This window comes from Lonchura striata, chromosome 1A, assembly GCF_050655825.1.
Source record: "Lonchura striata isolate lonStrDom1 chromosome 1A, ASM5065582v1, whole genome shotgun sequence".
In the NCBI taxonomy this organism is placed as follows: Eukaryota; Metazoa; Chordata; class Aves; order Passeriformes; family Estrildidae; genus Lonchura; species Lonchura striata.
Window position 1 is genome coordinate 21,386,343 of NC_140741.1, and position 13,209 is coordinate 21,399,551.

At 37.3% G+C, this 13,209-nt stretch overlaps 1 protein-coding gene across 3 annotated transcripts in view; it reads left to right on the plus strand.

The window, feature by feature from the left end:
* The window catches only part of IPO8 (importin 8), a 49,681-nt gene that overhangs the window by 27,210 nt on the left and 9,262 nt on the right, over positions 1–13,209 (plus strand). Inside the window, exons 18-25 of one of the 3 annotated variants that reach the window (XM_021539988.4) lie at positions 505–630; positions 1,104–1,201; positions 2,224–2,319; positions 3,607–3,827; positions 10,217–10,422; positions 11,850–12,083; positions 12,753–12,869; positions 12,967–13,027. In XM_021539988.4, the coding sequence (XP_021395663.1) occupies positions 505–630; positions 1,104–1,201; positions 2,224–2,319; positions 3,607–3,827; positions 10,217–10,422; positions 11,850–12,083; positions 12,753–12,869; positions 12,967–12,989 (1,121 nt within the window). In that variant the 3' untranslated portion in view covers positions 12,990–13,027. Of the gene's footprint in view, positions 1–504; positions 631–1,103; positions 1,202–2,223; positions 2,320–3,606; positions 3,828–10,216; positions 10,477–11,849; positions 12,084–12,752; positions 12,870–12,966; positions 13,028–13,209 lie in introns of those variants that run through there. The other 2 variants (XM_021539987.4, XM_021539989.4) reach the window with 2 other exon arrangements.

Below are 13,209 nucleotides of genomic sequence, written 5' to 3' on the forward strand. Positions count from 1 at the left end.
TATTGTGTTTTGGAGGTCAAAAGCTGAAGATGCTGTTCTGATTCTAATTCTGGCTAATTGTGTTAAAGGACAATGTCTACAATTACATTAGTCTCTTACAGACATGGTCTGAAATGAAATTAATGTTTTATCAGTATGCTGCACTAAAAGTTACGGTTTTGTGATAAGGCCTCACAGAAAAAACAAAGATTGAGGAAAAAATTTATTTTTCAGTAAATCAATTAGAAGCATTGTCTTTAATGTGCTGCTGATGTATGTTTTGGTATGTATTTATAGTGGAAAACTATGCATATCATTGCAGCTTCAGCCAATACAAAGCCTGTGTGAAAGAGTCTTTTACAATTTGTTTTATTTTTCTTAGTATGATTTAGTTTCTAATTGCTGTCTTCTAGCTGTTACTAGAAGACAGGAATTAGAATGACTCATGACTCAGTTTCAGATTTCAAGATATTTGCAAGTTAAACTTATTTTGTAAAGCACCCTGCTTCAAATTGTCTTTTGCAGAGTTTTATGAAGAAATTCTGTCCTTGGCCTTCAGCTTAACATGCCAGATGATTTCACCTCAGATGTGGCAGCTTTTAGGTGTTCTGTATGAGGTTTTCCAGCAGGATTGCTTTGAATACTTTGCAGGTAAAGTCACTTCTGTTCTAGTGATGTTTTTACTGTTTGAGAATTCATCTCTAAAACCCACCCTGATAAGGGTTGCTTCCATGTAGTGTCTTGGTTTAAAATGATCATGTATTTGAGTCATGCCCTGCCTGTCTGTTTAGTGTGGGAGTTTAACAGGAGATATTTAAGTAGGAGAAATGTGTTCAAATCTGTCAGTGTGATCAGTTGTTGTAGGGGTCCTGAACTCAAAGAAAGTTGAATATTCAAAGTTAATTTAAACTACAAATTTATTGATTAAAATGTAATCCTACTCTAGTTCTAAGAATGCACCCTGCATAGTGTATCTTATGAAGAATTCTTCCAGAAAAGACTTTCGTTGAGTTTTAATTTCCAGTCAGATTCAAGAATATAAGCTAATGAATTCCCCTTTAGGACTATCTCTCTGGTTAGCACTTTTTGTAACTTTTTTCTCTTTTGCTCTCCCTGTTCTGCAGACATGATGCCTCTCTTGCATAATTATGTGACCATTGACACTGATACCTTACTGTCTAACCCAAAGCATTTAGAAATCATTTACTCTATGTGTAAAAAGGTAAGGCTGGTGATTATTACTGTTGTACTTATCACTAGTACATAACAATTGGAGGAGCTGAGTGACCTGAATGTGCCACATGATGGCCAAGCATTTCAGAACTAAGTGAATTCTGGTCTTGGCTCAGTTCTGAGTGCATGCAGCACCTTCACACTTTTTAAGTGACATGCTTTAAGAAAATAGCAAAAAGCTGTGTGGGAGAAAGTTGCTGTTCGTCTTGATTCTCTTCCATGGAGAGCTATTTTGGTAGGTAGGGAATTAATGAAGTCTGATTTCCTTGGGTTGTGTATCTTGCAGTTGGACTCTGGTTGTCAGCTAAGGTGCGAACTCATTTGAAGTTCTTCCTACATTTATCTTGTTTCTCTTTCAGGCTGAGTGTCTCATGTATAATAAAATAGGAGATGATGCTGCAGTCTTCCTCTGATTTGGGGCACTAGAGAGTGTTAGGCATCTAGCTACCTGCTTACTTTTAAGAAACTTAGAGTATTTGAATGTGAAAATTTTGCTTCTTTTGTCAGGTTTGATTGACAGTGACCATGGGGTTGGAATGTACCAAGATGAAGCACTCAGTTTCATATGTATGTGCCTACACACAGAATGATTGCATACATCTTGTTCTTAATCAGAAACTAGCCTAGACATAGCACTTCACTTTGCTGTGCTGTTATTCTGCCAGTGACTATTAGAATTGAAGTGAAAAAATAGAAATGCAATGTGGAAAACATCAGTGATTCTTCTAAATGACATTTCTTTCAAAAAAAGGGAAAGTGTGAACATATAAAGAATATAACTCTTTAAGAACTACAGCAGTTTCTTCTAGTTTTTAAAATACACCGTTAGCCACTTATCCTTGTTTATGTCCTGTAGAAATTAATTATGTGTCTTAATTCCTCACAAAATTTAACATGAATACATATTTATATGCTGTGTAGAGATTTTTGGGTGTATGCAGGTACCACGAGCACTTACTTTCAGTGTTGTCAGTGACTACTGATAAATTAAATTGTTACTCTGATTGTTAGGTACTGACAGGAGATGCAGGAGAAGATGCAGAGTGCCATGCAGCCAAACTCCTAGAAGTGATTGTTCTTCAGTGCAAAGGACGGGGTATTGACCAGGTGAAACATATTGAACAGGTTTTCTCTTTTATTGCTTTCTAATGATCCATGACTCCTGAGAGAAACACCTGCAATTAGAGAATCTGAGGGAAATGTACAGTGGGAGGAAAACAGAAAGAAGTAAATTAACTGAGGAAAGTTCATAAGGTTGGGGTTTTTTGATTTTGAAACAAGATGTTAGTGGGCATGACCACAAAATGGATATGGACTGAATTATAAGGATATATAGTACGTTGTGCAAGATTGTAGTTTTTTGCTTTCTCTTTATAGAATTTCCCTTTTGATGCAAAACACATAGTTAAGACTACTGTGGCTGAGAGGTTAACTGTACATATCCAACTGCTGTTGTTTCTCAAAGCTACAGGAACTTTTTGATGTTTTAAATTACTAAGTGCATTTGGAAATGCAGATTTTTTAGCATGGCTTGATTGTGATTGCAGGGAGAAACATAATCACAAATTTCCAGAGTTTCTTAGAACACTTTTTTAGAAAGTAGTCTTTTTCCTGTTCAGGGCCAAATTCTGGACTCATGTAATGAGCCTAAATTACCTTGTTCTCTGAAACATTTGATTTTTTAAAGGAAATCTGGAAGAGTTTAAAGTGACTTCAATGTATTGACATTGAAATAAATATGTGGTAGAAGGCTTAATTGAGCTGTACAACTCTGTGAATTAAAATGGTTACACACTGAGCTGAAACTCATAACTTAAAGCTTTTGTAATGCTTCCCAAATTTTTGTTAAGTATAAATTTGCCTACTAAAATATATGTGTGTTTAGAAGGTATTTCATTGTTAAGAATTTTGTTCGTATTTGCTTTTATCTGAATAAACTCATTTTAAACTTTCATTAAAAATTTAACATCACTTTACATTTATTAGGAAAAACTTCTGTGTTACAAATTTTGGTAGTTTAATTTCTAATGCCTGTTAGTTTTGAAATTATTTAGTATATTTCTTCAAAGATGAGAGTGTCTGAGTTTTTTCCTAAATCTTTTCTGAATGCTACAACAAACTCCACCAAATGGCCCCAAATATTCTCCTCTGTGCTCAGAATAACTCTGCAATTTTTAGCTCAGAGAAGAGCTGTTTTGGGGAAGATTTATAAGTCTGTGATCGGAGGCTAGAAAGTGAATAGAATGTGTTCCTTGGTTCTCTACCTCAACTTCTGATAACTCAGGACATAATTCTGGTAAAAGTATTACAAAATGTTGTATGATCTAGCAACATGTCTAATGACTGTTTTTTTTTTTCCCCTTTCCTTTTCTTCTTGTCTTCTTTTATGCCCAGTGTATTCCCCTCTTTGTGGAGGCTGTTCTGGAGCGCTTGACTCGAGGAGTTAAAACAAGTGAGCTCCGTACCATGTGTCTTCAAGTTGCCATAGCTGCACTCTACTACAATCCTGACCTACTTTTGCACACCTTGGAGAACATCAGATTTCCACATAATCCTGAGCCCATCACTGCACAGTTCATAAACCAGTGGATGAATGACACAGACTGTTTCTTTGGGTAAGTATTGAGAGGTTGTTTTTTTTTTTACGGTATTCAGTATTGACCAGCTGGTTTTCAACAATGTGAGAAACTATGATCACTCTTGAAAACTTTAAAAGTTTAGTAAGGGATAAAAGGGACAATATCCAGCACTGGGGTGCATGGCAATTTGCCAAAAGCACACTTAGCTTAAAACAATATTCTCTATAGACTGTTAAGTTACAGGGGGTACATGCATATTCATAAGAGTTTATACATATTCAAACATTCCTGTGAGTTTACATTTTCTAGGAACTCTTTTGCTTAGTTGTAACCTTTGACTTGTCTGCATGGCATCTTGCAGATTAAATCAATATATTTTATTTCTTTTTGAGCCTTCATTCTCTTGTTTTGACACTTCTTCATAATTGGAAAGTCAGTAGTAAATTTTTTTCTCTTGGTGTCCTGGTTCTTGTCACTGTTATCATTCAGATAAGATGGTCCACAAATGTGAGAAACAACCTAGCTATTTCACGCCATTATCTGGGCTAGTTACACAAATAAAAGTATTTTAATACATTACTCAGTTTTTATTTTAATATTATGCTAAGCCCTAAGATCTAATATATATTTATCACACTATTATTTATATAAGCTATATGGTACATACATAAGCTGACAGGTTATTTTATACCAAAAAGCAGTTAAAAGGAATTGCAAATTGTATTATATCAGAATCTTTGTGATCAATAATAGCTTGCAAAAGCTAATACATAAATGTGAAAGCCAGTAACTATATTTATTGTTTATAACAAACAACATGTAAACTTATTATCTAAAACACTGTGTACATACTTTCTGTTCTGTATTTTTTGTAAGTTATTTTTACTGCTCCATTTGATTAAAAAAAAAAAACAAACATTACTTTTTGTAGTGAACTCCACTTCTGATTTTAAATGAATTTCCACCATCAACTTGCATATTTATCATTGTGCCATTGACTTCTTGGCATACTGCTGAACGTAAGCGTCACTGTGGCCTCCCATTAATGTGTGTGCTGCACTGGTCTGCACTCAGGCAGGAGCTGAGCATTTGTAAAGTTAATGAAGGGGAGCAAAGCCTGACATCAACTAGCAAAGCATGCATTTGATGCTGAGCAGAGGTGAAGGCCAGTGGTGTCTTAACTGTGAGATTCAAATCCACTTAAGGGCAAAGCTGACAGATGTAGTTAACAGCTACCTCTCACCTTCCTGCTCAAGTTTTGTTTTGTTACTGGAGGCTGACATCTGCCTGCAAGTGTATGGATAGGCTTAGATGGATGTCTTCCTTAAGTTGCTTCTTCCACATCGTGTGGTAATATTATTGTTGATTGCTAAATTATTTTTATATGTACCAACTTTAGAAAAGGGTAAGACATTTTGGGATTTCTGCATACCAATTTTCTTTAATGGCTGAAGCAAAGTTCTTGAGCTTCATCTCTTTGTACTTTCATTTTTTCCTACTAAATATCACATGCTGAGCAAATACAGAGACTGTAGGAAAGAAGCTATTCCTTACAGATGGTAAACTGAAAGAGATCTATAGCCTGAAATAGTTTATCCTGGAGCATTCAGTGAGAAACTAGTCAGATTCAGAGAGGAAAAATATTGAGGGTCTGACTAGGCTTCAATCTCAAATAGTACTGTGAGCTACAGCTTAATTTTCAGTTCTCCTGCGTTGCTCTTCAAAAAGCATCAGCTACTGAAACTACTGTTCAAATAAACTTGTATTTGGAGCTGAGACAGAGGTTAACAAAGCCTGTGAAAATGAAAATTTAAACATGCAATTGTCATCTCCATCATTCTGCCCAGACTCCACTTGAATGGCAGCAGAGGATTAAAAATCTCTCTTTGATCTGCTGCTATCAGCGGAGAAATAATTATCCGTAATATTGCTTAAATCTAAAAGTCACTCTTCCTTCTGTGCTGTCTCCTCACTTTGTGGCTTCCAGGTGTAGGGTAGGGCTTTTGCTGTAGTACTGCTGGTGAAGCACTGTGATGTACTGTAAGGGACTTCCTCCCTTTCCCTCAGGAGAGCGATGCTTCTAGCAGACAATTTGTTTTCTTAGGAGTATTAAAGAAGCCCCAGATTCAGAAGTCTAACTGAACATGAAAAGACAGAAGTGAAAAAAAAATTTGGTGTTCTTTAAACCCTTTCTTGGGTCCCCCCCAACAACTTTGTCATCATAAGAGAGCAGTGGGCACTCTTATTTGTACAGTGCTTTTTCTCATCAGCTGCCATTTGTGAATTTGGTTTACACTTAGTTTGCTTTCCATTAAGAGGCAGTTTTAGGCCCAGATTAAAATCATTTGGTAAACTCACAGATCCTAGGGAAACCAAACAAGATCAAAGTAGGTCCACCTCCAGATGTGAAGAACCAGGTGAATCTGTTATTTCTTTGTCAGCCATGCAGGAAATCTAAAACATGGTGGTGACAGTGTCTGTCCAGGATGCCTTGTCTACATAAATATCACACTCTTATGTGTGGACACTCCATCCCTGGAAGTGTTCAAGGTCAGGCTGGATGGGGTTTTGACCCACCTGCTCTAGTGGAAGGTGTTCCTGCCCATGGCATGGGAGTTGGAACTAGATGACCTTTAGCATCTCTTCCAACCCAAACCATTCTATGTCTTTTTTCTTGTGAAGTCTTAGTCCCCATAGATTGTGCTCTGGCAGCAGTAGGGTTGTGCATGGCTGCACATGCTCAGGCTGGAGCCATTGGTGTTTGCCAAAAGAATGCAGTATTTTTGGAGCAACATGTATGAACACATGAGATAGAATCCATGAGAAAAATGCAGGGGAAAAGCAGTTATGTATGTACAGATAAGTAGCTGTACTTCTATGTTATTAAAACCATGGAAAGTATTGAAAAAGTGTTACAAAGTTGGCATATTAAAAATGAGCCAGGCAGGGAGAACTCAGAATTCCTTGTAAGACTGTGCATAAATTCAGTATGACATAGTGGAAGTCACATATCTGTGGTTGTGTGCTGATAGTGCCTATGTGCCACAGGATATTGTATGTATTTCATCATGTTTTCTGCAATAACTTCACACTGGAAACCCTTTTGCAGAAACATTTTCTCCTTACCACTTTCTACCTTTTTACTGACAGCTGAGGTTTGGGTGAAACTTCTGCATGACTTATGCTTATTCTCATACTAAAAATTCTTCTATGGTGACCAGGGTGAAAGGAAAATCTCGCTTCAAAAAAACCCTCAGTAAGTGATTTTGAGTTTTTTGAAGCTGAATAGGGTTATATATTTGATAAGAGTTTGAGTAGTTAAAAATCCTAGGTTTCTCAGGGTTGCATATAAAAATGACAGTCTTATGTTGGTTCCAACTTTGCAACTAGAAGGAAATAGCAATTAACTAGAAGGAAATTATTTGCCATTTGTCCAGGAACTGGATTGGTGTAATAGAAAGAAACTTGATTCTCACAGTAAGAGGAAAGGCTTAGCGATTTTTCTCTGAAATACTGTCAGCTTGGTTTAAAATACAAAATATTTTAAAATCCTTTGTGCTGTATTAGAGGAATATGTGTTAGCAAGAAGAGGTCCTGCAGATTATGAGGACCACACACAGCTTGCTAAAAATAGACTTGGCTTGGAGTTGTGCATTGCAGTGCTGTGTGTTGTGTTTAACACTCCAGGCTTGATAAACCACTGAGGAATAAGCAGAGTCCCTGATTGTTAGGGAGGGCTATTGTGTGCTTCTGAGCAAATAAGTAGAGATCTCAAAGAACAGATTACTAAGGAGAATCATATCCAGGCTCCCTTGAGCGGATGGAAGGGTGCTGAAATAATGACCCTTTTGATAGCAGTGTAATGGTCCTGAAGCCATTCTTTGCTATTATGAAAATATATAAAGCTCCATGTTCCTTGTTCAGTCCTATGGGTCCTTAATACAGCTGGGGTATAGTAGAATACTGAACTTCAGGCAAGGCGGATGCTTTTCCTGCTCTTTGTCTCTGTTGGCAGGTGAAAGAAAAGTCTCCTTCTGGCTCAGGTTCACTAAAGATGGCTCAGTGCCTGAGTTTCTGCTGTCCTGCAGGGCCTTCTAATAACATGCATATTCTGAAGACATGGGTTCATTCTTGCAACTTCTCTCTTTAGCAGCTTTAAAGTGGAGCATGACAAATATGCTGTGGGTTTTGGTCATTTGGGCTGCTTCCCAGAGATGACTCCCTTTCAGACAGCAGGTTCTTGCACTTTGATTTGCTGTCCAAAATGATAATTTAATATGAAGCTAAGCTATTAATTACTGATATTTTTTTTTTACATTTTACTGTTGCATATTGCAAGTTGTGCCGTGCGATGGTAGCTTTTTCAAATGTATAATAAAAAATAGTCCTAAGAGTTATTAGTTTACTCTGGTGCATGTGGCTGAAATTGCTAGTTTGTACATTTGGGTCTTGAAGAAATTTCATTGCTTCCCTGTGTCAAGATGCAAGATAGAAATCTTGTGCGTAGATTACAGAGTTTTGGTCATACTTGGATGACTGCTGACAAAAAGACTATGTAGATCAAGTTTTTTCCATTTGTGCTTGCAATAAGGATAGCTCTCCAAATAACAGCTATCCTTAATTTATAGGTAGCATTATCTTTAGCTTGGCTTTTGGTCTGCAAAGTGTTGGCATGAGAGTGAACAGCTTGTTTTTAACATGCAGGAGTTAGTCATTTCAGCTGAGAGGAGTAAGGGATTTATAGTTTTTTTTCATGAAAGCAGACCTTGTTCCTCTATCTCCGTCTCCCTAGTTTGTATGCCCTCTTTTGTGACCCATTCCACCTGAAAAGAGCATTATGGTTACGGGAACTCTGCATTCCTCTTGCGCTTCGGTGCATTTTTCAACATGTGTAACCAAGCAGCCAAACCCAGTGTAACAAAGTGTGTCATTTGATATGCTGGTTGGCTTTGTTGTTCTTGGAAGGTCTGCTGGGATCATAATGTTCTGCATGGTCATATATAATTTATTCTTATTGTCAGCTACTCTTGAGAATGAGTAAATCCTAACAGGACTAACAACATGGGAATTGTCATTAAATCCCTCCAGATGTCTAACCTTGTTTAAGCACAAGTAACGTTTAGAAAGTTGCAATATCGGATCACTTGTGTTACTTAAAGGATATAATAGTTCAGTAGCATGTTATATAGGAACTTAGGTAGTGAAATGCTAAGCACTGCAAAGCTGTATTTATGTAGTGATTTTTGAAGTGGTGGATTTGGGTGGTTGCCCCCCTGTTAGCTTTATTGAAGCCTGTGGTGCCCATCATACTTCTTCTTTCTCAACTTGTAGTCCTTCATTCCAAAGTAAAACCGATTCATAACCAGGAGTTTGGAGGATGGATATTTTCTGCCAGCTCTGGAGGTTTGCTTGGTTTCTCTAAGTTTTGGTGGTACTACTTCTCTTGCAGAAGGCTTGCACAGAAGCTGTCAGCATCAAATTGAATTGTTCAAACAAAAAAGCTCCTCTCAAGCCCATAGTAACAGAATAATGTATTGTTAGGTCTAAGTTGAATTCTTCTTCAGTAAGGGAGAACCAAAGAGTATTTGCAGAGGCATTTAGAGATTTTTTTCCCATCTTATTTGCAGAAATTCTGGTTTCTGGAAGTGAAAATCAGTTCTTATGTTTAAGAGCATAGGTTCTTACCTAGTTTCCTGACTGTGGTCCCATAAAAATTTTTCTGCTACTAATTCAACAAATTTCTTTCTCGTTGATTATCTTCTGTTTGTTTTACTGGAGGTCTACTCATTTGTCAGTTCCCAGTTTGAGTATACTGCCAGTTACTCTTGATAAAATGGAATTATTTCCCTGCTTTCACCAGAGTTAGCAATGCGTCTCAAGTTAGCATTAGAAATTGTATTTTGAAATATGTATAAGGCAGCCATTCTGATGGACTTCTCGTAATTTAACTTCAGCTATCCCTGGGGCATTCCATAAATGCACCCTGCGATTCAATGCATTCCTGCTTATCACTAATAGTTTTTTCCAATTTCCATCCCTGAAACAGTACAGCTATCAAAGCCAAGGCAAATTAATTTTCCATCCTATTTAATAATGATAATCTGTATCAAATGCTTTATTAAAGACAAGATAATCTACATAATTATTAAACAGTATTTATTTAGCATTACAAATTTTGTATTTGGTAATCAGAAAAAGTTGCTCCAGGAGTTTGACCAGTGCTAGAAAGATGTTTAATTGTTCTTGGACAAGTACTTTCCAATGGGAAACGTGCATTCAGAATGAAGAAAACAGTTTGTGTAGGATCTTTAAACATAGCCTCTGAGACATTGTCTTCTGCCATGTCAAACACCAGGATTTTAATGTTCTCTCTATATTCTTGCAGTGAAAATCTGGTTTTAGCTAACAATTGTGTCTTGTTTCAGACTTCATGACAGAAAGATGTGTATAATAGGATTGAGCATCCTAATGGAATTGCAGAACCGACCACCTGCAGTGGATGCTGTGGCTGCCCAGATTGTTCCTTCAATCCTCCTCCTCTTCTTGGGCTTAAAACAAGTTTGCGCCTCACGAGAGCTCACAGAACACGAGGATCATGCTAAAGATGAAAAACACTTTGCAGAAGATAATGGTAAAATCTCCCCTTTTCACATTGTGGATTTTGTCTGGATTTAATTTAAAGGGGGTAAGAAATTGCAGTTTGTTTTTAAGACTCATTAGTCTGCTGAAAATAGTTCGGCTTGCTGGGTGCTTGAAATACCATCTTAAGAGTTGATTTTTCCTCCCAAAGTGTAAACAAAATGTTTCAAGGTGTAACAGCTAACATTTTGTGAAAGGGTAGTATTGGTTCAAGAATAACTTGCAGGTCTACTCTTCTGAGTTGTGAATATGCCCTGTCTTCTCACATAGGCAGCAGGAGTTTGCCAGGACTCCACCAGGTATATTCTTGCTTCCTGGAAAGAAACTGTTTCACTACCCAGCTGTTCGAAAGACCTTTTTGATTGAATTTTGAAGAAGATCCTGGCAGCTCTTCTTTGTCCAAATGAAAAGTTGTTTGCAAAGTGGGGTTTGAGACAGCTGAGGTTCCTTGAGCACACAGGCCTCTGACCTCTGTGTCTGCCAGAAGAGAAAAAACATCAAAGAATGCCTTACAAAGGGAATTGTGGGGAGGGAATTCTCCACAGCATTGCAGGCAAATGTGTTTGACAAGGAGTAGATGTTTTGAGGTTTGAAAATTAGATTGGATGTAAGGAGATTATGTAATCTGCTCACATTTCACCCATGATGGTTCTGTAATGGAATCACAGTATTCTTCTCAATACATAGGAATACAGTATGGAAACAAGCACAGGACTGTTCAGATCTCTGTCCTGTGATTCAGTCCCTGCTTGCTGCCTCTATAGTTATCTTTATTTTCTAAATTTTTAACAGAGGAAGAGCTGCAGGTTTGGAAATTAAGGTTTTGGTGTTTTAAAATCTTGATTATAAGCCAGAAATAACTTTCCTTAAGTAAGAAAAAGCAGTATTTAGAATTCGAGGTTGTAGTTGCATTTAATTTGGGGGTCATAGTTTCATAAGTGGTAATGGAAGGTAACACCACCTTAACGTGTTGGTTTAAGTTGTTCAAATAAGGCAACACTAAAGAAGAGAAGGCAGACAGTTGGTCAACAGATTAATTTCTCATGGTTTTATGTACATTTGTGAATTCTATGCAAGTCTCTGTAATTTAAAAAGTAGAGTGATGGACCATTTAATCTAAGACATTTCCTCAAAAATTTTGGACCCTGTAATTGCACAGTGACTACATAAATGAAAGAAGAAAAAAGATGGCAATTTCACATTCCTCAGGTCTGCATAGAAACAAAAGTTTAACTGATCTTGAATGTAGGAAATGTTTTAACATTTAACATAAGACTTTTAAGATTTTGGGGAAGAGGTATTAACAGATGGTCACCTTTCCAGCCAAAACCTAGATTTACTAATTGTTTTTAATTCATCGGTCATTGTTTCCTTATGGTTTTAAACTTTGTTTTACAAAACATGTCAATGCTTTTGCAGAAGAGATACCGAGCGATGAGGACGAGACAAATGAAGTGAGCCAGGCAATGCAAGAGAACCACAGTGGAGGAGGAGGTGGCAGTGCTGGAGCTGGAGAGGAAGAGGATGAAGATGATGATGATGATGACTGGGATGAAGATGCATTGGAGGAGACTGCTCTTGAAGGGTTCAGCACACCTCTTGACCTTGAAAATGGTGTTGATGAATACCAGTTTTTTACACAAGCACTTCTGAGTATGTGTTTGCTGTTTGGCAGAATGATATAACATGATGAAATCATTTGGAGATGTTTATGGCCATCAGTGGGGAAAACCCTTTTCTTTGTTACAAGTAATAGTTTAGATTACTGAAATTGTAAAATGTGATCTTACTTTCTAATGTTAGTCCTATGATTTTTTGGCTTACTAGTGCTGCAAAAAACAAACGGTAACAAATAGAGCCAGAGATTAATTCTCTTCACGTTCTCCCTCAGAATTTTTCAATCACAGCCTAAATAAGTGGAGCTTGGTCACTAGAGGGACTCCTATGTAGAGAAATATTTGTCACCTTCTTGATGTTAATGGAGAAATTATTTTCTCCCTTTCCTGTTTCACTAATCTTGTTGCTTTTAGTTTTCATATGAGTTTTAAATGAGAAGATTCAATTCAGATTGTCAATGAATAATGGCCACATGGTTAATGTTCTGTTTCAGAAAGCAGAGGATGTAATTAAGTTCCTCAAAATGGATTGCCTCTATTAGAGTGGGAATTCTGTGCAAGAAAACCAACAGGAATACTGATCTCGTTTTGCAGTGCAGATTCTGTTTTAAAACCAGCCAGAATTTCCATGTGTTTCATTTTGTTATTCTGAGATGAACTTGTATGTAAGCTGACAATGCCTTTTCTTCCACTACTGCCCTGACAGCGGTGCAGAGCCGGGATGCAGCCTGGTACCATTCCCTGACCGCACCGTTGAGTGAGGATCAGAAGAAACAGCTGCAGGAGATCTACACATTAGCAGAGCACCGGAGAACTGCTGCAGGTGAGCCAGTTCCCTGGGACCCTTTCAGCTCTTGCAGAAATGTTGCAATTGCTTCTAATCTTTAACAACCACCTCTGTGCTAATTAACGTTTTCTAGGAAGCGTGAACAGGATATCATGATTACATTATTCCTTGCCTGGAAGTGTGTGTTATTCAGAGTAAGTTTATTGTTGTTTCTAATTAATTGTCTTCTCATTGACTTGTGCTGCTGTTTCAACAGGGTATGAATTAGTTTTACACAATCTGACATTTGAAATGAAGAACAAATTAAGGCAATATCTATCTGCAGACAGGCATTTGATGAAGATTACTATCAGTTATTATGTGTTTAACAGTTTTC